Raw genomic sequence first — 25,435 nt, 5'->3', positions numbered from 1 at the left:
GGATCCGAAGAAACGAATGAGACAAAGACGTCGTAGACGTAATGCTCTAGCTAAAGATAAAGGTAAAAACAAGGTGATTGTTTCTGTCAATCACGTCACAATTAAGGAAGTGACTGAAAAAGAATTCAGTTCCGACTCATCTTCTGATGAAGAACCCATATCGGCACCATCTACCTTAGAAGATGGGGGGCAAGCTACGGTTGATGAACTCAAGGAGATCAATCTAGGAACTGAAGCTGATCCAAGGCCAACATTTGTAAGCGCACTTCTAAGTCCAGAAGAAGAAACAAAATACATCCAGCTTTTGCAAGAATATATGGATGTCTTTGCATGGACTTACAAAGAAATGCCAGGACTAGATCCAAAGATTGTTGTCCATCACTTGTCTATCAAACATGGAGTACGTCCCATAAAACAAGCTCAAAGACGATTCCGACCGGAATTAGTCCCGAAAATTGAAAATGAAGTCAATAAACTTATTGAAGCTGGATTCATTCGAGAAGTTAAATACCCGACATGGATTGCCAATATTGTCCCAGTGATGAAGAAAAATGGGCAATTACGGGTCTGTGTTGACTTCCGAGATTTAAATAAAGCATGTCCAAAGGATGATTTTCCATTGCCCATCACGGAGCTAATGGTTGATGCAACTACCGGACACGAAGTGTTATCCTTCATGGATGGTTCGTCTGGATACAATCAAATTCGGATGAACCCAAAGGATGAGGAATTCACTGCATTCCGTACTCCAAAAGGAATATATTGTTACAAAGTTATGCCTTTTGGATTGAAGAATGCCGGAGCCACATATCAACGTGCCATGCAGAAGATCTTTGATGATATATTGCATAAAAAGGTGGAATGTTATGTGGACGACTTAGTCGTAAAGACCAAAAACCGAAAAAATCATTTAGATGATTTACGGGTTATCTTTGAAAGACTTCGTCGATTTCAATTAAAGATGAATCCTCTCAAGTGCGCCTTTGGTGTCACTTCTGGAAAATTTCTTGGCTTCATCGTAAGGCATCGAGGTATTGAAATTGATCGAACAAAAATCGATGCCATTTTAAAAATGCCAGAACCGACTAACTTACACGAGCTAAAAAGCTTGCAAGGGAAGCTCGCGTATATTAGAAGGTTTATTTCAAACCTTGCTGGACGATGCCACCCATTCAATAAGTTGATGAAAAAAGACACTTCTTTTAAATGGGATGATACTTGTCGGAATGCCTTTAATAATATCAAAGAGTACCTCCTACATCCGCCTGTATTAAAGGCACCAATTCCAGGTAGACCATTAATCCTATACATTGCTGCCCAAGAGCGATCATTAGGAGCACTGCTTGGACAAGTGGATGACGAGGGGAAGGAAAGCGCATCATACTACGTGAGTCGTACGTTGGTAGGTGCGGAGCTAAATTATTCACCAATTGAAAAAGTGTGCCTAGCATTAGTCTTTGCAACAAAAAAGCTAAGACATTATATGCTTGCACATGTTATTCATTTGATCTCAAAGGCGGATCCACTTAAATTCATCATGTCAAGACCAGTCTTATCTGGAAGATTAGCAAAGTGGGCACTTCTTCTATCAGAGTTTGATATTACTTTTGTACCTCAAAAGGCTATAAAAGGACAAGCTTTAGCGGATTTCCTAGCGGACCATCCGATTCCAGCAGAGTGGGAGCTTCCAGAAGAATTCCCGGATGAAGAAGTCTTTTTCACTGATGTAATACCATCATGGAAATTATTCTTTGATGGTGCTGCACGAAAATATGGTGCAGGAGCTGGGGTAGTTTTTGTTACCCCTCAAAATGAAGTCATGCCTTTCTCCTTCACATTGATGGAGATGTGTTCCAACAATGTGGCGGAATACCAAGCCTTGATAATTGGCTTGGAAATGGCTTTAGAGATGCAGCTCGGACAACTCGAAATTTTCGGAGATTCTAAGTTGGTTATTAATCAACTTTTATCAAAATATGAAGTCCGGAAGATCAATTTAATTCCTTACCAGAAGCATGCGGCAAAGCTCTTGGAAAAATTTGACATGGTTAATATTATTCATGTCCCAAGGAATGAAAATCGACAAGCAGATGCATTGGCTAACTTAGCTATTGTATTGGCTAACTCCGATAAAGATATCGCGATTATGTCCATTTCTCAAAAATGGGTAATTCCATCATGGACACCTGAAGATGAAGCAGAAGTTCATAATATCTCAGGTGATACAACTGAAAATGAGGATTGGAGGCAACCAATCATTGACTTTCTTAAATATGGAAAGTTACCAAGTGATCATCGCCATAAAACGGAAATTCGGCGACGTGCCTCTAGATTCATATACTACAAAGATACGCTTTATCGGCGTTCTTTTGATGGTGTATTTCTTCGATGCCTAAGCAAAGAAGAAGCGAATCAAGTATTGGAAGAAGCTCATTCCGGGATATGTGGTGCTCATCAGTCCGGACCAAAACTTCACTTTCGGATAAAAAGGATGGGATATTATTGGTCAACCATGGTGAAAGATTCCATGGAATATGCTAAAAGATGTGAAGCTTGTCAAGTTCATGCGAACTTTATACACCAACCACCGGAACCCTTACATCCGACTGTTGCTTCATGGCCTTTTGATGCCTGGGGTTTGGATGTTGTAGGACCCATAACTCCAAAATCGTCTGCTGGCCATTTGTATATCTTGGCAGCTACAGATTATTTCTCAAGATGGGCGGAAGCACTTCCATTAAAAGAAGTTAAAAAAGAGACCGTTGTCAATTTCATCCAAGGTCAAATCATTTATAGATATGGAGTTCCCCGATATATCATTACTGATAATGGGAAACCATTCTATAACAATCTAATGGACAAACTTTGTCAAAAGTTTCATTTTGTCCAACACAATTCCTCCATGTATAACGCAGCAGCAAATGGACTTGCAGAAGCCTTTAACAAAACTCTCTACACTTTGCTAAAGAAAGTTGTCTCCAAGTCAAAGAGGGATTGGCATGAAAGGGTAGGAGAAGCTTTGTGGGCCTACCGAATAACTTATCGAACACCAACACAAGCCACACCATATTCTTTGGTTTATGGCGTTGAAGCAGTAATACCACTGGAATGTCAAATTCCGTCTCTCAGGATTGCTATCCAAGAAGGCCTTACTACAGAGCAAAATGCTCAATTAAGGTTGGAAGAACTTGAGTCCTTAGACGAAAGAAGATTGGAAGCTCAAAAGCGACTGGAATGCTATCAAGCTCGTATGTCCAGAGCTTTCAATAAAAAAGTACATCCTCGATCATTTCAAATAGGAGACTTGGTCTTAGCTATAAGGAGGCCGATTGTGATCACTCGACGGACTGGGGGCAAGTTCCTACCCAAATGGGATGGACCATATGTAGTCACAGAAGTCTACACAAATGGTGCTTATAAAATTATCGACAAGGACGGTCTACGGATCGGACCTATCAATGGAAAATTCTTGAAGCGTTTTTACGCTTAGAATTAAATTGTAATACTCCTTGCCCATATGAGTATAAACTATGAATGGCATCAAAAAAAAAAAAAACTCGCTAGATTGAAAACCCGAAAGGGCGGTCTAGGCAAAAATAAGAGTTAAAAAAAAAAAATATTTCCTTGGAACTACGTTTGACTTGATCTCCTCAAAAGGAGTACGTAGGCAGCTTGGGAATTTCCAAGTTCAGTCAAATCAAATCAAATAAAAAAAAAAGACCTTGTCTTTTATTTCCAAATTCAGTCAAATCAAATAAAAAAAAGACTTTGTCTTTTATTTCCAAGATCAGTTAAAAAAAAAGACTTTGTCTTTTATTTCCAAGTTCAGTTAAATCCAAATAAAAAAAAAGACCTTGTCTTTTATTTCCAATCCAACTAAAAATAGAAGACTTTGTCTTCTATTTTCAAGTTCAGTCAAATTCAATAAAAAAAAATTTCTTTGTATTATCATTTCGAAAGGACAAAATCGAAGCATGTAAATATACATTCATGTTATGATTTAAGGTTCCTTTCTTTAATGAGAATACCTTCGTTTAATGCTTATATGTGCATACTTGATGGTGTGCCAAGTTATAGCATTAAAAAAAAAAAAACAAATGAATTCATTGATATGAATGTTCATTACGTAAAAAAAAAAAGTTAACCAAAATGACAAAGAACATGAATAAATAAATAAAGAAGTCTAATTCTTCTTGATCCAATTTGCTAGCCCACGGAATCCATCTTCCAAAGTTGCCTTCCGTCTAGCAATCGACTCAACTGTAGTGGCATCCTTAACTTGGAGCTTCTCTAGCTTTGAATGTGATTCCTTCAATTGATTAAGGTCATCATTTTCCTTTTTCATTTTCTCATCAATGGAGTCAAGTTTGGAGGACAAAGCATTATTTGCTTCTCTAGACGAGAAATCTCAAGTCTAACTTCCTTTTGTTCTGCTTCTATCTTGCAACGTTCCTTAGTAAAGTCTGGAACAATAAGCATACGAGCATAAATAAGATCTCCCAAAGAGAAATGCCAATTTCTCCATGCCTCGTCACAAAGGTATTGGTTTCAGGACACCATACCTCACATAAAGCCCGATATGCTGAAGGGGGACGATGATATTCCATCGTTGCTGCTTCGACTGCTAATGATAAATCCTCCAAGCCTCTATCCTTAAGGAGTCCAGCAACCCGTCTGTACCACTCCCAAAATCCATTAAGATATGAAATCTCTCCTCTGGGGTTCAAAGATGTCCCCCATCTAATAAATTTGTTCCCAATATTCTCGGCAATCAAAGGCTGTGGGATGAAGTCATCCTCATTATGATGTGGTGCAATACACAAGTAAGGTAGGCCAGGACGACGGGCATCCGTGGATGCCAATTCCTTGGATTTGCTAATTAAAGACATATCCAAACCTTGAAATCGATTGACGTCGGGGATAGCAAAACTACCAGTCATTGCACTATTGACGTGAAATTTAAGATGACTCTGCATGTCTGTAGAAGAGTGAAGTCCAACAAAAGCCATCGGAAAACGAATTGTTTTCCCTTTAAATTTGGGATTACTAGATTCTGTAATCCATTGTGGATTAGAGTTTGAGCTACCCTCAGAATCCGTCTTTGGGGCTGAACACGGTTTGCGGGAGGCCATATCTAAATTTTAAAAAAAAAAAAAAATCAGCTTCCAAAGGGAAAAAAAAAGAAAAAGAAATTTCAGCTGCCGAAGAAAGAATACATATACACGTGTGTATATATGTATATGTATAGTTATGGTGCAGCCATGCAACATCACAACCACGAAAGTCAAATTTGGTTGTTTTTAAAGCAAAACATTTATATATATATATATATATATATATATATATATATATATGGGATGCAACAAGGAAACAAAGGTGTTGTGTAAAAAAAAAAAGTGAAGAAAGCCATCTCACCTTTTATGCGTGGTGTGGAGTATACAAACTCTATGGCATAGTTGGCTTTATATAAGACTAAATCTCCTATATCAAGTGAGATTAGTTATAAGTTATCAAATACAAATCAAATTGTGATTATATAAAACAAATTTTATTAGATAATTCAAGACTTAAATTATCTAGTCTTTGATAACTTAAGTCTTGAGGGGGCATTTGTAGACACAAAAAATTTGCAGCCCAATTAAATAAAATAGTGGGCTCTAAATTAAAATAATTTATGAAGCCCAAAATATTGTTAAATGGATAAAATCTAAGATAAATACAAATCAAATCAAATTCAAATAAAATAAAAATAAAATTAAAGGGATAATCATTGATTAAGTGATTTCTCTACAATACCCTTAATGTCAAGGGTTAAGGCCAAGGGTACATAAGTAAATTTCACTTCTCCCTTTGCCTATAAATACCAAGCTCATTTGGAAAAAAAAAAAAAAAAGAAGAGGAGTAGAGAGAAACTATCTAAAGACTCTCTCAAATTTCTTCTCTAAATCCGGAATTCTTAGAATTCCTTCAAGTCTCAAATCCAAGTCAAGTCTCGGAAGTGAAAAGTCCAAGTTCTTTAAATCCGGAATTCTTAGAATTCCTTCAAGTCTCAAGTCTAAGTCAAGTCTCGGAAGTGAAATTCAAGTTCTCTAAATCCAGAATTCTTAGAATTCCATCAAGTCTCAAGTCCGACAATCAAATCCTAAATTCAAGTCCAACACTCAAATCCAACTGGATTTTATTACAAATTCGTAGAATTTGTTTGAAGCACTCAACTAAAATCAGAGGATTCCGTATTCGTGTGGAATACGTCAAAAGAAGAGATCAAATCCACTTTGATTTAAATATTTGTAATTTGTATCAAATTCTAAGTGTATTTAATTTATACTGAGGAATTTGGTGCGTACACCATTAATGGTAGACTCTTCTTCTTTTTTTGGGTTGAGAAAGTCTGATCAGCTTCTTTGGGTTATCTTGTGTTGTCTTTGCTTTTGACATCTGAGACATGGTAGAAGTTCCATGTAATAAACATAGAGAAATAAACATAGATAATAGATTGAATCCTTGTGCATGGATATAATTTACAGTTTCACTGATTACCAAGGACCTTGAGCTTTTGGGTGTGATTCATGATGACAGAAAGCCTATGGCTGATGGTGCTAGGATCGCTATATGAAGCAGAATCAACAGGATAATTGGGTTCCGGGATCTGCTGTAAAATTTTTGGATCAACGGTCGGATGTGATCTTATTAGGATCTAACAAGATCACATCCGACCATTGATTCATTTTACAGCCGTAAAAAATTTACAACAGAATCCGGGAACCCCACATAATCAAGCCTCATGGAGTTCATAAAACTCATCGGGTGCCAAAATGAGGCTGAGAAAAGAATTTCGGTTAATTGGATAAAAAAAATTGAAGAAAATAGCATTGTTATGCTATTTAGGAAACGAAATGATAAGAATATCCTAAGAATTAGCCCACTAATCACCATGAACAGGATCTAATAAAAATATTAAAAGGCATTGTGTTGTTGCAAAGATCCACTTATAATGGATAAAAGATGCGAAAACCACTTCTAATGAAATTAGTCTCCTTTTTAATTTTCAGAAAACTTCAAATTTTGTTTAAACAAGGCTGGGCCGGGCCTGGCACTGCCCATCGTCTGTCGCGGGCCAAGCCAGGAACTCCAACCCAGCTCGTTAGGAAGTGTTGGGACGAGCCGACGGCCTCGACCCCTTTCACACCTCTAGTAATAATCTATTTACAAGTTTAAAAGAAACAAATATTTTAGTTTTATCAAATACATATGTAGGGGTGGAAAAAAAAATCCAGATCGGATAACAGCACGTATTTACGAAATATTTATATGTCCAAACTAATTCAGATTGAATTTCGGACAAACTTAATTGATTAAATTTGGATTGATTTAAATCTAGGCAATAATTTAGGTTCCGTTTGGTAGAGCGGTTGTGTTGATTTTCAACGCTAGCTGTTAAGCTGTGAAAAAAACACTGAGCTTAAAGCTCTAAAATAAACTGTAAGGTGTTTGGTGAACTGAAAGTTGTTTGTAACTTATAAGTTATGGAATTGGTTAGGTAAAATATATTTAGTTGTATTATTATTAATTTATAAGTATAATTTATTAAGTAAAAATTATAATTATTTTAGGTAAAAATTGTAATATAATATATTTAATATGAATAAATATAATTTCTTATAGATAATTATAATAATTATAAATTAATAAATATAAAATATTATCAAGAATTTTGTATGTTATTAAGAAATTAATTTATCTTATTAAGAATTTAATTTTATTATATAAATATGTTATTAAGAATTTAATTTATTAGTACATTTTGTATGTTATTAAGAATTTAATTTATACTATATAAGTATTATTTAAATATAATATAAGTGGGTCCCATCATTTTTAAATAAAAAGTGATTTTTAACATGTGGGATCACATGGGTTCCACATTAAAAAAATTAAAAAAAAAATTGGAGTTTTTTCAACTGGAGCGCTACCACACCGTTTTAAGTGCGGTAACACCCAACGGAACTATGCAGTTTGGCACAGTGGCTCGGCAAAGTGGGACCGTTAGCTGTCCCATTTTGGGAACTGCCGTGCTAAGCAGGTACTTAATCTAGATTAGGATATGAACAAGTAAACAGAATAATATTTTCATGTTTGGACCGAACCTGATTTTAAACAGGATAAAAATATTATGTTTGAACCCGAATTACTGACATATGACAGCATTTTGCCCCCCGTATATATTTATTTATATGGTATATATACATAAGTGGTTTGGGGTTTGAGAATGACAGATTGTACTTGAGCAGAAGTTTTAACTTTTAACGAGTAAATAAGAAGATAAGCAAAGGCAGCAGTGCGATCTGATCTGAGTATATCGTGTTTTCAACGTCTCTGTTAACACTGTATTTGTGGCTGGAGTTGCAGGACAGCAGCGGAGGGGTCCGCAGAGGAAATAAACGAGCGAGAGGCTTCGACACGCCGAGAGAGAGAAAAGGTTGTTGCTAATGGCAACCTTTCTCTTCTCTTCCTTTGTTTCTCGTTCTCCGCTCCCCTTATATCGTCCCCTTCTCTATGTCTCCCACTCGTCTCATCCTCAATCCTTATCACTCTTGAAACCTAGGAAATTGCGGACCCTGGTACCCGCTTCGTCGAATTCCGCTTCTTCTTTCGAGGGACTCGACTCCAGACCGGATTCCAATTCGACTGATAAGGTTTGTGGCTTTGGAATTTATGCTATCTTGTATGTGGTTTTGTGTAGCTTAGTTGATTTGAGAGGAATTTGAAAACCAGTTGCAGATTTTTTGAATTGGCGGCAGTCTGATTGTGAACTATGTGAAGAATGACAAAACAAGTAGTTTCCTATGAACTAGTTGGATTTTAGGGCCGGTGGTGTGAGAGGTAATTGAAAATTTTTGATGGAATTACAAAACATAAATTAACAGAGAGGTAACGGAGATTGGAACACCAAAGCTTAATGCAACTAAATAACATATCTGTTGATTCCCTAGAGTTATGGATCCTCTTGTTCTCTTTCGGTGCCATTCCCATCATGAACAGGGGACTAGCTGAAAGACTTTTATGATACTTATCGATTGTAAACTTGACTGGAACTTCTGTGCAGTCATTTAGAAATTTGTGAGCCCACTTCACATACATCTGAATTGTAAACTGTCCTGGAACTTCTGTGGATTCATTTACAAATTTTTTGGCCCGCTTCACCAGCCAAGAGCTGCATCATTCAGCTCCATTGGAAGTAATATTGTAGGTACATCGCAAATTAGACCCCAACTGACAACGTTCTGTTGTGTTATGTTTCTATTTGAAAAGTTTCCATTTGGTTTGCCAGGTTTCTCGTTATGTTGCGTTTCTATCTTAAGCATTCTTCTTCAAACTGACCAATGCTCAAGGAGAACTGCTATTAGATTAATCAATTCATTAGGTAGATAGTGTTAATTTGTTGAAAAAGTATGCATACTCGTTTTTAAGATTGTTCAGTGATGTTGCTTCTTATGGTAGGGTTTTCATTCTTACAGAAATCAGTCCTTGCAAAGTTGATACAAGAAATAGAGCCATTGGATGTGAGCCTTATCCAAAAAGATGTTCCTCCAACCACCCTGGATGCCATGAAAAGGACTATCTCAGGCATGTTGGGCTTACTTCCTTCTGACCAGTTTCAAGTTTTTATTGAGGCTTTATGGGAGCCCCTTTCTCGGTTATTGGTTTCTTCAATGATGACTGGGTATGTTCTTCTATTTCATATATATATATATATATATATATATATATATATATATATATATATATATATATATATATATATATATATAGGAAACCATCCTTCTGGACAAGATAATGTTTCTCCTTAATCTTGTTATTCTCTTTTAGTTGAAATAGATAAATTTGAGTTTAGGTTTCATTGTGCTGTGCAATTATGCATCCTTAGTTCTAAGCTTCCAATGCTTGGTTATAGAGTTCAATAGTCTTTCTGCAATATTCTATTAGCCCATGTCCCTTATTATGCTAGAGATATTCAAATGAATTTTCTCTGTTGTTACAGGTATACATTGCGGAATGCAGAATATAGGCTTTGTCTTGAAAGGAACCTTGACACACATGAAGAAAATTTTGAAAATAGAGTACTCGAAGACTCTAAAGTTGATATGCAGCAGATGATGCTTGATTGTGTAAATATAGACAATCTTTCCAGAAGAGAAGATTTATCTGCCGAATCTGAGGAAATAACTGAGAGCTCATCTGATATTATAGATGGACCAGGTCTGGGAGAGATGTCCCATGAGGCTCAACAATATATTCTTCATTTGCAGTCTCGTTTATCTTCAGTAAAAAAGGTATGTAAAAGTATTCCAGGGGACCTTCCTTTGTATTTGAACAATCAATGACTTGTGGAAGTTAGGGTATTGATTATGATTGGTGTTTGACTACAAATAACACTGGACCTTGTATTTTAATATAAAAACAATCAAATTGATTTTTCGCTCATCTTGCTTTGAGATATCTTATGCTCATATTATCGGGAACTTCTATTGCCGAGATGAGGTTCTTACATAACTTATTGATATTTCTGAAACGAGCAAGTGGCCCTACTAATGGAACAAAAAGGATTGCATAGGCCATTTAACTATTTAAGTAGTTGGATTTAGTTGCTATCTTGAGTAAAGTTTCAGGGACAGGTCATTTAAAAGAGCCAATTGCAATAAGAGGCCATTTTATCTTTATTTATACATGTCCCGTGCTTGCAGTATTGGATTTGTTTTGGAGTGCTAACATGTTTCTTTATGAGATCTTTTTTTATGTGGTTGAGGCTTTCTTTTGAGGCTTTTTTTGGAGTACCGTTGCAAACATATTTATGTTTTGTATGAGATTCTTACAACTTAGATTTTTATGAAGTTCATTATCAATTATGTGTATTTTGATATATGCTGGAGAAATGGCCAGCCTTGAAGTTTGCCTCTGATTTCTGCACTGCATGCCTACACTAATGTTTAAGGCTGCTAGTTATATTTTTGCCATTTTTTTAAAAAAACCGGAAAATTTAATTCCATTGGTAAACTCATCATGTTTATGTACCATATTTTATGTTTGCAACATATCTATTGTTCCCTTGATGAAAACTTGCATTATCATCTTCTGCTGACCTGTAAGAGAATATCATCCTATACATTCATAATGCTGCATCACTCTTAACCTTTTTGTTTTGGGGATTGATGCGCGTATATTTTTGTAATGTTGATTTATGAGGATGGGGTTTTAGTAATTGGTTCACCAGGAAAGAGGGAGCCTCCTCTAAATAAGAGCGGGAATACTATTTTTATAGCTGCTTTCTTCTCTTGATTTGTTTTCTTATTCTTTTTTCCCTTGGTGAGAGGGAAGCCTAAATTTATCTCTTTGCTCTTTTTTCCTTTTCTCAGTTTTCCAGATCTCCATGCATTTCTTTTCATAAGTTTTTTACTGGAATGAAAGTTTGTAGGATAGCGGGCAGAATCCCAAATCTAGGTTTTGAGTTGACAAATTTAAAATCAGTCAAAAGGGACTTTTAGAAGACCTAATAACTGACTTGAGCTTACTTTAAAAGCTTAACGGGATTGTTATTGTAATTTATATATTGACATCTATTAGACAGTCTCTTTAATTTTCGAAATAGATCTCCTACATAATGTAGTTTTTGTCTTCAATCAACTCACTTAAGTTTCTGTCGAAATTGTTTTGTTTGCCAGCAGCTTGGAACATTATAGGTATTAAGACGAAGGAGTTCTCAATTAAAGAAGCTTATTGAAATGAAGCATATAGAGTAATTTAAAGATAAAACTTGGGAGAACATGAAAAATCTACTGGATATCATTTCTGAAGCTATGATCCCCAAATTCTTAGGAATTGTTTCTTTTCACCTAACTATAAAAGTGGAATTATTTACTTCACTATCTCTTTTGCGGCAATGTGTTGGGGATGCGTTGATTGCATTCTCAACTTCTCATATTTATTTTTTTTCTGATTTTGTCAAAAGGAACTTCGTGATACAAAGAGGAAAAATGCCGCTCTTCAAATGCAACAATTTGTTGGGGAAGAGAAGAATGATTTGCTTGACTACTTAAGATCGCTGAAACCAGAAAAGGTTTGCCCCCATTTGTGACATTTTTTGATTACTTTTTCAAAGTATTTTTGTGACACCGGAAGCTCATTAATATGCAGACATGTTGAACCATCATGCATGATTTCTTGCACATTGTAAGTTGAAAATTCATTTTGAATTTTTGGGTTCTATTCCTAATCGAAACCTAGTAACATGCTGCTATAAATTGATTTGTAGTGCAGTCGTAGAATGACTACTTTACAAGAGTAAAATCCAGCAATTGTTTCTTTGCTTATGACAACATCATAATCCATTCTGTCCAAATTTTATGAATGCATGGTAACTGATGGGAGTCGTACTGATCATGTACCCTGCATATCTCATACATACCAAAGTTCTGGGTTCACAATTTAGTAATCCAGATATTCTTTAGGACCGTGAATTTCCCTTCTTGTTAAACCTTTGACTTGTTCATTTGCATTGATGAAAGTGGACTTTGGTTTGGTTCTGTTTAATCTCTCTGCTCTTGAAGGTCAAAACTATTATTTTTGTAATTGCAACTGATAAATATGCCATGGACAGGTGGTTGAGCTATCAGAACCGACTTCCCCTGAATTAAAGGAGGTAATCCACTCGGTAGTCCATGGTCTCCTTGCAACACTTTCACCCAGGATGCATTCTAAGGCTCCTTCTCCACCAGAAAACACATCAGCTGGAACAGTAAATTTATGGAGTGAAGATGGTGCTGAACTTGTTGAGAACACACTTCATTTCCGTCCCGTTATCTCATTAACTCGGGACTATCTGGCACGCCTAATATTCTGGTTAGTTTTGTTCTCTCTCCTTCTCGTTCTCTGCACACACACCCAAGAATTTCTTCATTGCAGCCTAGATCCCGCAAGTTCAAATCGCAGAAACCACCTCTTTCCTTGTGGGGCTAAAACTATGTACATCTGTCCTTCCACACAACCCTGCATCCACCACGAGGGCATTGTGCCCCGCAGGGGGGGGGGGATGTTGTTCTATGAACTTTTCCTACCCTGGTGGATGCTTGATTGAGACACTGAAAAATAGAATTTTTTTTTTATGCTAATCGTCAGCATGGGGTTATGTAGTTATGTACTAGTCAGTGTGGCTTTTTAATGTCTTAAATATTTCTTTCTTTCTTTTTCTCTTGATATTTGAAAGGGAAAACCAAATTTCCGCCCGCATTTATTCTGGAGATTATTTAGGAACCTGCCTGTGGCCACGTGCTATTACATAATGGCTTTAGCCTGGATAACAAGGAGAATTATGATAAGTTAGTGGCTTGTGTAACTTTACCGAAATTTGGCTTTCCGATGATTAAATCTAATAAATGAGCTTATGCTTGTACTTTTGATGTTATCTTTTGATGCATCAGATATTCCTCTCCTTATTATCCTTTCTATCAAGTGGTCCAGTGGTAGAGTTGTAGTACCTAGAGGTCACATGTTCAATTACTAGAAATAGTCTCTCCACATATTATATGGGGGTAAGGTTTGCTTACATCCTGTCTGTCCCCAACCCTGCCACTACGGGAGCCCTGTGCACGAGAGTTGTTTACTTTTACCCTTACCTTGTTGGGCAAGGAGGGCTGAAACTCTGATGTGCAAGGTTGCTTGCTTTAGTAGTTCTTTGCTTCTGTTGTGTAATTATTATATGTTTGCTTCTGCAAATAAGGAATGAAATATATAAAAAGCTCTTTGGATTCTGATATCTGCTTTTCTCTACTTCAGGTGTATGCTGCTGGGACACTATCTGAGAGGCCTTGAATTTCGAATGGAGCTGACGGAACTTTTATCATTGACAAGTGATGTGGAAGATGATACTCGGGGTGGTGAGGAAGTTGCTTGAGATTTGTGTGTGTATATATTGAATGGTGTATGCAACCTTTTTTCATACATGAGGAGACTGGAATTGGGAGTTCATTTATGTGTAGAGTTTGTAGACGGATACACTTTTTTTTTCCAGTCATAATTTTATCAGTTATGGGCCTATCTTCCTTCTTGTCATGTTCTGATGGTGTAAGAGTATTATAGGATTCTTGTGATGTATTATTTTGGTTTTTCTGCATTCCTGTTAAAGTTTTATTTTCTTCCCCTTTCTTGTCCAGGAGCTGAAATTTGTGATGTCATTTGGGCAGAGAATTGTAGCTACATTACGAGTGGGTATTATGTGGGGGTATTATGCATTTAAATTGTAACAGATTAAAATAAATAGTAGAATAAATAAGAAATAATTTATAATAATATTAAAAACATTTAGATTAATTTAATATAATAAACATAAATGTTTGATTTTTTTAAAATATGAAGCCTAAGATTGATTTGATGTTTTTCAGTTTTCATTATATTTCTGACTTTAACTCTAAAAGAAAGAAAAGAAAAATGAAAAAAAAATAAAAAAAATAAAACGCTGTCGTCTTGTTCCTTCTCCAACATGCTTTCTACTTCTCTTTTTCTTTGCGATTTTCTATCCACTTCTTCTCAATCTTTAAAAAATAAATAAACATAATAATTAAATAATCTTAAAGAATAATTAAACAAAATAATTTAAGAATTATTAAAAGAGGAAAACCTAAAGGAGTAGAGAGTTCCAAGTTTCCAACCTCGTCAAGGATAGGTTTTCTTCTTAATGGGCCTTGGTTCTCACGAGGCCCATTAGCCTCAACACCAGATAGGCCCAGGCCCAAACCAGCTCTTGGCTTTTGTAGTTTTGTTACACAGTCGCGCTATATAACAGGATTGCCAATTCATTTGAATCTGTTCGTTTGAATTGCACTATTTGTTGTACCCTTTTTCGAGCTCTGAATTAAGGCCAAATGTCGAAGAGAAGCATCAGTTCGAATTCTACTTCACACTACAGTAATGGCAGTAACAGGAAGAGGAACAAGAGAGCAGTAGCAAGAACCAGAAGACCCTAGCTATGGCTTGGGGCGCCAATTCTCTCTCCAATTTCGGCAGGTTCTTTCTCTTTATCTCCCTTTTTTGTTTTCTTTTTTTCCAGTTTCAACATCTCTGAAACGAATTACCGATTTTGTTAAGAGGTTTTTTTAATTTTCTTTCAATCTCTTTGAAAGTCGTCCTTTTTTCTTGTCAATTAGAGGAATTGCAGACGGAAAAGCTTTTTTGCTGGTTTGATTGTGCGGATTACGATGTTATCGTGATTTTTTTTTTGTTAACGATGACTTCTGATTTGAATTGTAGTTATATGGTGAAGAAGAACTGGAAGCTTCACAATCCGTTCGAAGCAGAGGCTTCGACTTCCTTACACGGTGGTTCCAGTTCGGAGAAGCCAATATTTCATGAGGTTTCTATCTTTGTTGATGGTTTTACAGTTCCTTCTGGTCAGGTTTAGTTACTCTCCTATGATTCTTGGTATTTGGTAACTCTGTTTGTTTCCTTCTAGTCAGTTTTTATTTGATTTGCTTCCCGTATGCACAAGATTGGGTTCAATTTTTTTATTTTATATAAAAAAAGAATATAAACAAGGCTGAATTAATGCTTCTTTTTTTTTTTTTTGCATGGAAATTGGAAACAAAAGAAGTGTGCTTATATATATATATATATATATATATATTTAGATTCAGTAATCTGCAAGTATCAAAACTCTAGCGGGCTTAAACCTCTTCACAAACCCCCAGTAATCTGCAAGTATCAAAACTCTAGCGGCCTTGAACCTCTTCATAAACCCCTAATAGTGTTTCGTTGTTTCAGTCTTCCTTCCTTCTGTTTCCCAATTAGAGACTCTTCTCAGACTTTTTTTTTTCTTTCTTTCTCTTAATTAGTATTTTTCTTTCTTTTGGATTGTATACTATGGAGTCGTGGAGAGCCAGTGAAGAGGCTGAAGAGAGAAGAAACAATAACAATGGAGGAGGAGTTGTCCAACATTCTACTGGTATAAATCCCATATTTGCTTCTTATCCTTCAGACTACAATGTTCTTCAACAACCAATCCCTTCACAAAATATGCAAAACCAAAATCACCACCCTATTGATCCTATACAGTTTAACTCTTATTATCAACCACAACTCCCATACCCGTCTACACCAAGAAACCAGATCCCTTATCTGTCACTAAACCATCTCTCTCAAAACCCTACCTTACAAAACCACCAAAATCAACAACCAGTTGATATGAATAGGGTGCCCCTAAACCCTATTGGAGAGGACTATGATATCAATCAAGCTTTCAGTCTGATGAATCTATCAACTTCAAGGGGTTCTGATCTATCTCCACTTGATATTGATAGGTTTCATACATATCAATATCAACAGCAACAGCAGCAACTGTTGAAAAGCTTGCTGACGATGAGGATCCAATCTGCTGCTAGGGAAACTCATCTGAGATCATTGGGGTTTAATTCATTGGATCAATCCACAGCTAATTTGCAGCGTGGAGGATATTCAGTTAGGACTAATTTGGATCAGAGTGGGATCCGACTTGATTCCAGCCGTGGAAGATCTATTAATGGGGTTGGATCAAACTTGTTGTCATCAAGGAAGCAGTATTCCAACAATTACTCCATGTTGTTATCTTTGGATCATTTGAGAGGCCAAATTTGTTTATTGGCTAAAGAACCACAAGGATGTGTTTTCTTGCAGAGGAAGTTAGAAGATCGAAAGCCAGAGGAGATATATATAATTTTTATGGATCTGAAAGATAATCTGAGTGAACTCATAAAAGACCCTTCTGGTAATTTTGTTGTGCAGAAGCTGTTTGAGGTGTGTAACGAAGAACAATTGACTCAACTTCTTCTTTGGTTGACCACTAATGAACATAGGATTATAAGTCTGTGTACTGATCATCATGGGTAAGTAGTTTCGTTTTTGGAGCAAAATTTAAAGTTTGAGTGTTTCATTGTTGTTTTTTTTAATAAATTTTGTGTAAAACATTTTGTAGAACTCGTGTTGTACAAAAGATGGTGGAGTGTATTACCACTCAAGAGCAAATATCCTTGCTTGTATCAGTTCTGAAGCAGAGGCATGTCACACTCACCTTAACCAAGAATGGGGATGGTCATCATGTAATTCAACAATGCTTAAGATTCTTCAGCAATGTAGATATCAAGGTACTTTTTTGTATTTGCTATTAAACTTTAATTATGTAAAGTATGCCTCCAAATAATTTATACAATGACAAACAAGCCGTTGAACTAGAAAAACCAAAATTAAGAGGCATATCAGTTTGATGTTCGGTTCAGTTTCCTAGTTATGTCACTTTTGTTTGCATGTCTGTACTTGGGAGAACTGAACTTCTAGCTTTTTTTCTTTCTCAATTACTTTTTTTATATGTCAAAATTATGAGCTTCGCAGAATAAGGCAAAATCTTGTTGATTCTGGATATTTAAATTGCTCCACTCTACTCAAATAAATCACTTTTCTCTTGTGCATTCTCCTATTTCAGTAATAAATCATTGTATTACGGTGATGCTATGCGTGATTTCTTCTCTTTATGATGCATTCTTATGCTTTGTTTCACATTATTCTAACTGTGGAGGAATGACAAATAACTAGGTAGTGCCACTGTTGTGTAATAGAACAGAAGCAAGAGTTAGAGGCCTAGTCCTCTTCTACTTCTCAGGAAAATTTTAAAATATTTACTGTACATTATTGTAAGTTATAAAAACACAAGGTTATGCCCCATGGCTTTACTAAAAGTTTTACCTTGAATTTTTCGTTTACTATTGTTCGAGTGTATGCTTTAGCGTATAACATCTTAGTTTCATTTTTATGGTTACTCATGGGCACCGCAACACACACACATACATATATTATTATATCTAACTGGAGCTAGAGCTCTGAGTAGCTTACTATTGCTCTGAGTGCTAGCCTCCATGCCTTTGCTTCGAGCTAATGCCTATTTAGCTGTGTGCTCTGAGAGTTCTAGCGAGGAAGCAAGTGCTGCAATGGAGAATGTCATGCCACTTTACAATCCTGAGTGGATAATTTACCTTTTTCATTTTTTTTATGAGTTTTCATGAATTTTCTTGCAGCATCATTATTAGTTGTTGTATGTACATTCATCACCAATATATGTGTTGCTATATATAATGCATCCATGCACAATATTTTGTTCCTAAACCCATTTTTTGTTGCAGGATATAATGAAAGAGATAGCAGAAAACTGTCTTGACATTGCCACAAACAAAAGTGGGTGTTGTGTACTGCAACAATGTTTGTCTTATGCTCCAAGAGACATTAAAGACAGACTAGTTGCTGATATAACAGCTAATGCATTATCACTATCAGGACATCCTTATGGGTTTGTGATCCTTTTTAATTTCCACGTTTTTAATTTTTTAAATTTATTTATTCTATACTTCAAGATAGTTTGATTCGAGGAATTTTTGTTTCAGGAACTATGTTGTGCAGTTCTTACTTGCAATGGGGATGCCGCAAGTAACAGCAGAAATGGTAGCAAAGCTTGAAGGAAGTTATGTAAGTCTTTCCCTTGACAAGTTTGGTAGCCATGTGGTGGAGAAGTGTTTGAGAGAATCCGGTGTGGGGGATCGGTCAAGGATTATCCAGGAGATGATTTACAGTCCTGACTTTCTTAAGGTTCTTCAAGATCCTTTTGGGAACTTTGTTGCCCAGTCAGCACTTGAAGTATCAAAGGTTCACATCACTAGCTTATGCTAACCTTTTTCCTTATATAATTGGTGTATATATTTGGAATGCTAATTTGGAGTTCTGTCATTTTAACTTGATAAATCAGGGTGATATTCATGACATTCTTGTTAGCTGCATTGTGGACAAGAGTGCATATCTACAAAGCCATCTTCATGGGAAAAGGGTGCTGGCTCATGCCAGAGCAAGCAAGCGACATGTTGCGAGATTTGTTTGAAGCTTCATGGCTTGTTGCATGCTCTGGTTTTACCTCTAATTAGTACTTAATGATGCTTTTTTTTTTTTTTTTTATCAATGCTCTAAGTAGTTTATGCTGGGGAGGCTTGTGCTTCCAGATTCTCCTTTAAATTTTGTTTAGTAGGCTGTTGTAGTCGTAGATTTGTTGAAGTATATGTCCTGTAGCCTTCCCAGTACTGTTGGTTGTTAAATGTTATGATATTTAGATCATAAAATTATTTTTGCATACAGACATGATCTTGCATTCCAGATGAAACACACCTTGACATTTGAATCATGGATTCCCAAAAAACATGCTTGAAGTGGTAATGAAGATGATTTAAGGACACTTGGGTCTGCCTTTGGAATTCTTTTTGTCTCTGTAACAAGGACACTGATGCTTGTTCCCATAGGTACCAGAAGGAACACACTTGCACTTCTGGCAGCAAATACCACAGTACTTGATGCACCTGCCCTGGAATCCAGCTCTGGCACACCTCGCCTTGCACTTTCCGGCACAAAACCCTGCCATAGATTTGGAGGATCAAGAAATATATTTGTCACTTAATACAAGTGTAAATGCATACAGATTGAAACAAGGGAGGAAGCGGTTCTTACATGACTGAGCCATGACAGGTTCAGAGCTAAGAAGAAGTGAACAAAGAAGCAAGGTTGCAAAGAACAACTTCATCTTGGTGTTTGCTTTGTGGCAAAAAAAGTGAGGTCAGTGTGTGTATTTATAGCAAAGGCAAGTGGGTTTTGGTTTGTTTTTCATTGAAGGGAATAGCTGGAACAGTTTTTGGAATATTGTGAAAGGATAAGCCTGAGGGCAGAGAGTGTTTGCGGTGGGTTCTTGCTCTGCTTCTATGCCCACACCGTTTCTGCAGGCGTGAGTTGTCAAGGTTGCCAGTGCTTTGCATCGTCTGCAGGAAGTGCCATCCCTGCTTGTTTCTTCATAAGAGCACTTTCTTTTTTACGTCTGTTGATGGAAGGCTTTGAGATATATTTAGACAACATATTCAAGGATTGGGCTGGCCCTTTGATGATGCTATCTGTCTGAAGTATTAATTTGGATTGTTGGCCCATTGACACCAAGGGCCCAGAAGAAGTAATGATATATGGAAGGTACTTGTCAATCTTGCATCTGAAAACGAAAATGATAAAAGTCCCAAAGGTTGATATCCATGTTATCCCAGCTCATGAGTTGGACGTACAGATTAACATAATCTAAATGAATTCGTGAACTCTATATGTCTCACATGATGTACATAAAATTTTATGCATATAAGTCAGCAATTGTGATAATTGAGATGTCAATTACTGAGATTCCTATAATAACTAATCTGAGAATTAATATTACAACTTATAGCATGATATATATAAATATAACTCGGACAAACGCCAAGGCGTTTATTCAGTGCACATCCAAAGGATAGTGGCTGCAAGTCTCACTGTACACAAAAAAAAATCCAATAAACCCTAAGTTACTTATCTCTAATGAACAGGGGAACATGGCCTTGGAAAAGCTAGCAATTATGGTTGAGTTGTATATCAGGTTACCCACAATGATAATCGGCTAAAATATTAAATATGTCCTTAGACTATCACATTTTTCTCTATTATGTCCTTAAACTATTTTTTTTCTTCATTCTATCCTTAAACTATTATTTTCCACATGGTTTCTCTCCTCAGTCAACTTTCCGGTGTTGACTCCGACAAAAATGCTGACGTGTCATCTGAACTCCGACGAGTTTTTTTTTTTATTTTATAATCACATGGATGCCACGTCAGCATTTTCGCCGGAGTCAACACCGGAATGCTGACTCAGGATAGAAACCATGTGGAAAACAATAGTTTGAGGATAGAATGAAGAAAAAAAATAGTTTAAGGACATAATCGAGAAAACTGCTATAGTCTAAGCACATATATAATATTTTAGCCCAATGATAATCTGATTTGGGGTTCCTTTCAATAATATAGTGGTGAAAATCAGGGGCGAAGCCAGGACAAAATGTGAGGGGGGTCACAACTCACAAGACAATAAGCTATAAAAAAAATTCAGTTATGGATTACAAATTACCTGTGAAAGTTCATTTACAATTGCTCCCTACGAGATTTCATAGATTGAAAACGTTGCATGATAGCTTCATTTTCAATTTCATTAAGGACATCTTTCTCAATGTATGAAATCAAACAAGCATTGAGCCAATCATCTCCCATGCGACTGCGTAACCGATTCTTAATAATCTTCATTCCAGAAAATGTTCTCTCCACAGTTGCAGTTGCTACAGGTAGAGTTAATGCCAATGTGATGAGCATGTAGACAAGTGGATAAATAACATGTCTTCTTGTTTCAATCATTTTTCTTGCAAGACCGGTAATACCGTCAACAGCTAAAAACTCTTCACTTGTTTGCATATCAACAATATAAGTTTGAAGCTGATCTTCAAGTAGCACAAGATCATAGTCAGAGAAATCTTTCGGATATAATCTAGCAAAGTCAAGCAGTTTTGTAACATTGAAAGCAGAAAATGAGTTGGCTGGACTGAGACATCCCACACAAGAAAGCACCTCACAACTTTGTTTTGAGAAACGATTGTCTAGCTCTGAAAGTTGTAAATCTATAATAGTGTTGCAAACTTCAACACGAATATGATGTAAGTTTGTCACTTTTTCTGCTCTACGTCTTGAACGTCTACGAGCTACAAACACATCATCCATGCTGGGCACAACAATTTCATGTAAAGAACAAAATGAAGACACTTCCTCTAACAAAGACTCCCATTTATCATCACTAGATCTCAACTCTTGTAGCCGCTTTCTAGATATTTTCACTAAGTTTAATGCATTTTCAATATCCTGCTCTTTTCTTTGCAACGCTAGTGACAAGTCATTAGTAATTCCCAATATACTCTTCATCAAATGCATAGTGAACACAAAGTCATATGAGTGCATTATCTCCAACAAAACTTCAGCATCAATTTTTTGTTCAGAACTTATTCCATCATCCATTATGATTTCAAGTACCTCACTCACAGAAGAAAACATAGAAATGAGTCTAATTAACGTACCGTAATGTGAGCCCCAACGAGTGTCACCCGGTCGCTATAAATTAATTTCTTGATTCAAACCTCTTCCACTAAGAATCTCTCCTTTCTTTAATGCTTCAAGTACTCTGTCATGTTGCTTAGCTAAGAGAATGTCTTTTCTTTTGCAAGATGCTCCAACAATATTCATGATTTTTGAAGTTATTTCAAAAAGAAACTCCACTTGAGCATGATTTTTTGAAATGGCAACAAGAGTCAATTGAAGTTGATAAGCGAAATAATGAATATAAAAAGCACAAGGATTCTCATTTAATATAAGTGCTTTCAAACCACGAAATTCACCTTGCATGTTACTCGCTCCATCATACCCTTGACCACGCAAGCTTGATAAGCTTAACTTGTGTCGAGAGAATAATTTTTGAATGGAAGCCTTGAGTGAGATAGCCGTGGTGTTAGCAACATGCTCAATACCAATGCAACGCTCTACTATCATTCCTTTTTTGTTGACATACCTCAAAGCAACTGCCATTTGTTCCTTGGTTGAAATGTCTCGAGATTCATCAACCAAAAGAGTAATTGGTGCTTCTCCAATATCCTTGATAATGGCATTGGTGACCTCAATAGTAGCAGCAATACAAAGATCCTTCTGAATATCCGACGAAACCAACTGAGAGTTTTTAGGAGCATTTTCAAAAGAGGAACTATTGATTTTCTGATTGTGATCAGCAAGCCAGTGAAATAGCTCCAAGTAGTTTCCTCTATTTGTTGACAATTCAGATTCATCATGACCTCGAAATGATAAACCTTGTCGTAAGAGAAATCGTACACAATCAATAGCCGCACTCAAGCGAGTTTGATATTCAATTCTGCATTTATTTGTGTTACTAGTGAACAAAGTAGAAATACTTGCAGCAAGTCTCTGACTCATGAGATCCTGACACTTTCTTCTTGCTTGATTATGAGCACTATTATGTTTCCCAACATGTTGGTCAAACTTCTCTTTCTTCCTCCAAGTGCTAAACCCAACACCAACAAATACATCTCCACCACCTTGATTGCTTTTGGGTTTGAAAAGATAACAATAGAGGCAATATGCTGCATCCTTTGCTACACTGTACTCCAACCAATCAGAATATTGTTCAAACCAATCTTTATTGAACCTTCTTAATTCATCCATCATAAGGGTTTGTGGAAATTCATGGCAAATGGGTTGACAAGGACCCTTCTGTAAGTATGAACGCCTAACGCGATCTATATCATTAGGGCCATAATCCCATATTGAACATCGTAACCCCAGGTCTGTAGGAAGATTTTCATAATCGATCTCCACACGACCTTTCTTTGATGTCATGGGTGAAGATGACTCCACTGTTGTACGCTTAACTTTGGTGACAAATTTATCCATTGATAGAGACTAACAGATCAATTCAATCCTGGCAAACAAAAAACATAGTTCACAATCACAAATCACAACACTTAAAAGTACTTCAGAGAAGGGAACTAGGAACAATAAATGGATAAGGATTTGTGCCTTACTGTTATTGGCTCCTTGCTAGTTAGTTGCTTGTATCAATGAATTCAATTGGTCAATTGCCCATATATATAATGATAATCAGACTAATTAGATTGAAATAGTCAAAGACTCAAATCTGCAAAAGAAAGACAAAGTTCAATATTTACAATAAGAACACAATAAAGCAAACTAGCAAGATAGATGGATTTGTGTCTTACTGCAGTTATTGTCTCCTTGCTTAGTTGCTTGTATCAATGAATTCAATTGGCCAATTGCCCAAATATATATTGATAATTAGACTCAAATTGAAATAGTCAAAGACTCAAATCTGCAAAAGAAAGACAAACTTCAATATTTACAATATTCAATTACAATTATACAGTACAGACTTAGCTAGTTTATCATGGTTTAGAAACTATACTTCAATTTCAATAGAAAAACTTCAATTACTAAATACTAATTGAACAATTGCAGTTGCAGAAACCAAACAACGGAAGTTACGGAACAATTGCAGAAATTGAACAACGGAAGTTACGGAACAAGTCAACAAACTACAATTAATTATTAATTGAATTATTGAACGATAGACAATATGTTGAATTGTGAAATCAAAAGTATCAATATCTAATGATATCATAGAAAAAGTCAAAAAGAAACCAAGGAATTACCATGATTTTCAGATTTTTGCCCCTTTGCGATTCACGAACATGAGTCGATGACCTAGAGGCAGAGGCTCAAGTGCTCAGCTCAACTTACAGTGAGATTGTGAGAAAAATAGAACCAGCCACCAGGTAGACGAAGAACGGAAGAAGACTAGACGAGGTAGACGAAGCATGGAAGAAGAGAACTAGAGACTGACGGCGTGCCGATCATGTCGATTTGGAAGAGTGGGCGAACGCAGAACGCTCATCGTAGAAGTCAGAACGTAGAGGAGGATTTACGTGCAAGAGAGAAGAATTGTTTTTGATTGCAATAACCTTGTTCTTGATAATAACCTTATTTTGGTAGGCAAATCCAATGGTGTGTAAGAGTCTTTAAAGATCCAAAGGCCATGAAGATAGGATGAGAAAAATTCAGGAGGGTCTTTTTGTAGTTTATTTTATTTTTAGGGGGGTCTTTATGAAAATTTGTACATAATAAGGGTTATAAAGAAAATTTTGAGGGGGGTCAGCTACTAAACGTAGCTTCGCCCCTGGTGACAATGATATTCAGTTTGAAAAGTAGTGTGGATGGATGGCTATAAGCAACGACTAGTTCAAGATATTTTAGTTTACTTCTTTGCATGAATGATGGGACAAACTTTTTAAAATCATAAAAGCGCACAACAGAATCCAAAAGTATATATATATTTTTTTAAATCATGAATGATGGTGTATCAGTATCATTGTGTGTGGGGGGACATTTGATGCAAGATTTCCAAAGAAGAAAAGATTGACTGCAACATTTGGATGTGCATGTCTGCTGTTCATCTGATCATATATATTATAAAGAAAGCAAATACATGTGATCAGTAGATGCAAAGTGATTTGTGTTGGAAGAAGTCTATCACACAAGTCACAAACTCACTAGAAACTGAAAAAGGGAGTTGTTAAAAAATCCAACTCAAATATGGTTTATTTTGGGTCAAAAACTTGCAATTTTGGTTTTCTTTAGCATTCGTCATTAGTTCTTAGGCTCGGAAAATACATTGGCCGTGTGAAAAGGATTAAACTTTTGCCTATGTATTACTCGATTAGATTATGTACTCAATTGGGTTGTGCCAATCGAAAGTGGGATAAAGTGTTAGAAAAAAAACATGTATATTGTAGTTACACTTGAACGTGCACAATTGGCCAAACGCAGTATGGACCAACCAAAACCAAGTGCACTAAAACATGGTCTCCATACACCTGTTTGGGATAAAAACAAAACTATATATATATATATATTTTTTATT

General features: G+C 36.2%; 4 protein-coding genes across 9 annotated transcripts; 2 read left to right on the top strand and 2 right to left on the bottom strand.

Moving 5' to 3' along the window:
* Positions 1–8,342: 8,342 nt before the first annotated feature.
* LOC119981617 lies at positions 8,343–14,167 on the top strand. The gene is made up of 6 exons (XM_038824692.1): positions 8,343–8,696; positions 9,519–9,724; positions 10,043–10,334; positions 12,008–12,115; positions 12,656–12,897; positions 13,831–14,167. Exons 1-6 carry the CDS (start codon positions 8,490–8,492, stop codon positions 13,946–13,948), a joined length of 1,173 nt encoding a protein of 390 aa, XP_038680620.1. The 5' UTR covers positions 8,343–8,489; the 3' UTR covers positions 13,949–14,167.
* Positions 14,168–14,871: 704 nt separating this feature from the next.
* On the top strand, positions 14,872–19,190 carry LOC120004973 (pumilio homolog 12-like). 3 transcript variants are annotated; one of them, XM_038854383.1, is made up of 7 exons: positions 14,872–15,057; positions 15,301–15,445; positions 16,347–16,907; positions 16,997–17,165; positions 18,195–18,358; positions 18,453–18,711; positions 18,812–19,190. In XM_038854383.1, the coding sequence occupies exons 2-7, from the start codon at positions 15,399–15,401 to the stop codon at positions 18,938–18,940; spliced, it is 1,329 nt and encodes a 442-aa protein (XP_038710311.1). In that variant the 5' UTR covers positions 14,872–15,057; positions 15,301–15,398; the 3' UTR covers positions 18,941–19,190. The 3 variants fall into 3 exon arrangements, with proteins under 3 accessions (XP_038710311.1, XP_038710303.1, XP_038710319.1); XM_038854375.1 differs by having other exon boundaries at positions 15,882–16,907; XM_038854391.1 differs by lacking the exon at positions 14,872–15,057 and having other exon boundaries at positions 15,332–15,991.
* A 62-nt stretch (positions 19,191–19,252) lies between these two features.
* Positions 19,253–20,043, bottom strand: LOC120004988 (peamaclein-like). Its single transcript, XM_038854403.1, has 2 exons — positions 19,558–20,043; positions 19,253–19,464 (listed from the first exon to the last, which is right to left on the bottom strand). Exons 1-2 carry the CDS (start codon positions 19,628–19,630, stop codon positions 19,280–19,282), a joined length of 258 nt encoding a protein of 85 aa, XP_038710331.1. The 5' UTR covers positions 19,631–20,043; the 3' UTR covers positions 19,253–19,279.
* A 1,043-nt stretch (positions 20,044–21,086) lies between these two features.
* Positions 21,087–24,392, bottom strand: LOC120005739 (zinc finger MYM-type protein 1-like). 4 transcript variants are annotated; one of them, XM_038855569.1, is made up of 5 exons: positions 24,168–24,392; positions 23,718–23,827; positions 23,523–23,635; positions 22,011–23,419; positions 21,087–21,224 (listed from the first exon to the last, which is right to left on the bottom strand). In XM_038855569.1, exon 4 carries the CDS (start codon positions 23,389–23,391, stop codon positions 22,045–22,047), a length of 1,347 nt encoding a protein of 448 aa, XP_038711497.1. In that variant the 5' UTR covers positions 23,392–23,419; positions 23,523–23,635; positions 23,718–23,827; positions 24,168–24,392; the 3' UTR covers positions 21,087–21,224; positions 22,011–22,044. The 4 variants fall into 4 exon arrangements, with proteins under 4 accessions (XP_038711497.1, XP_038711489.1, XP_038711471.1 ...); XM_038855561.1 differs by lacking the exon at positions 21,087–21,224 and adding an exon at positions 21,241–21,378; XM_038855543.1 differs by lacking the exon at positions 21,087–21,224 and adding an exon at positions 21,246–21,383.
* Positions 24,393–25,435: the final 1,043 nt, after the last annotated feature.

Source organism: Tripterygium wilfordii, chromosome 2 (genome assembly GCF_013401445.1).
Source record: "Tripterygium wilfordii isolate XIE 37 chromosome 2, ASM1340144v1, whole genome shotgun sequence".
NCBI classification, from domain to species: Eukaryota; Viridiplantae; Streptophyta; class Magnoliopsida; order Celastrales; family Celastraceae; genus Tripterygium; species Tripterygium wilfordii.
The sequence above is the reverse complement of the archived record's forward strand: the minus strand, read 5'-3'. Positions and strand labels throughout refer to the sequence as shown.

Coding starts and splice junctions, on each gene's coding strand:
- LOC120005739 (XM_038855569.1), bottom strand. CDS start 23,391: ATGGATAAATTTGTCACCAAAGTTAAGCGTACAACAGTGGAGTCATCT.
- LOC119981617 (XM_038824692.1), top strand. CDS start 8,490: ATGGCAACCTTTCTCTTCTCTTCCTTTGTTTCTCGTTCTCCGCTCCCC. Junction 8,697..9,518: donor ATTCCAATTCGACTGATAAG/GTTTGTGGCTTT, acceptor TCATTCTTACAG/AAATCAGTCCTTGCAAAGTT. Junction 9,725..10,042: donor GTTTCTTCAATGATGACTGG/GTATGTTCTTCT, acceptor CTGTTGTTACAG/GTATACATTGCGGAATGCAG.
- LOC120004988 (XM_038854403.1), bottom strand. CDS start 19,630: ATGAAGTTGTTCTTTGCAACCTTGCTTCTTTGTTCACTTCTTCTTAGC. Junction 19,465..19,557: donor ACCTGTCATGGCTCAGTCAT/GTAAGAACCGCT, acceptor AATCTATGGCAG/GGTTTTGTGCCGGAAAGTGC.
- LOC120004973 (XM_038854375.1), top strand. CDS start 15,399: ATGAGGTTTCTATCTTTGTTGATGGTTTTACAGTTCCTTCTGGTCAG. Junction 15,446..15,881: donor TTACAGTTCCTTCTGGTCAG/GTTTAGTTACTC, acceptor TCTCTTAATTAG/TATTTTTCTTTCTTTTGGAT. Junction 18,712..18,811: donor CAGCACTTGAAGTATCAAAG/GTTCACATCACT, acceptor TTGATAAATCAG/GGTGATATTCATGACATTCT.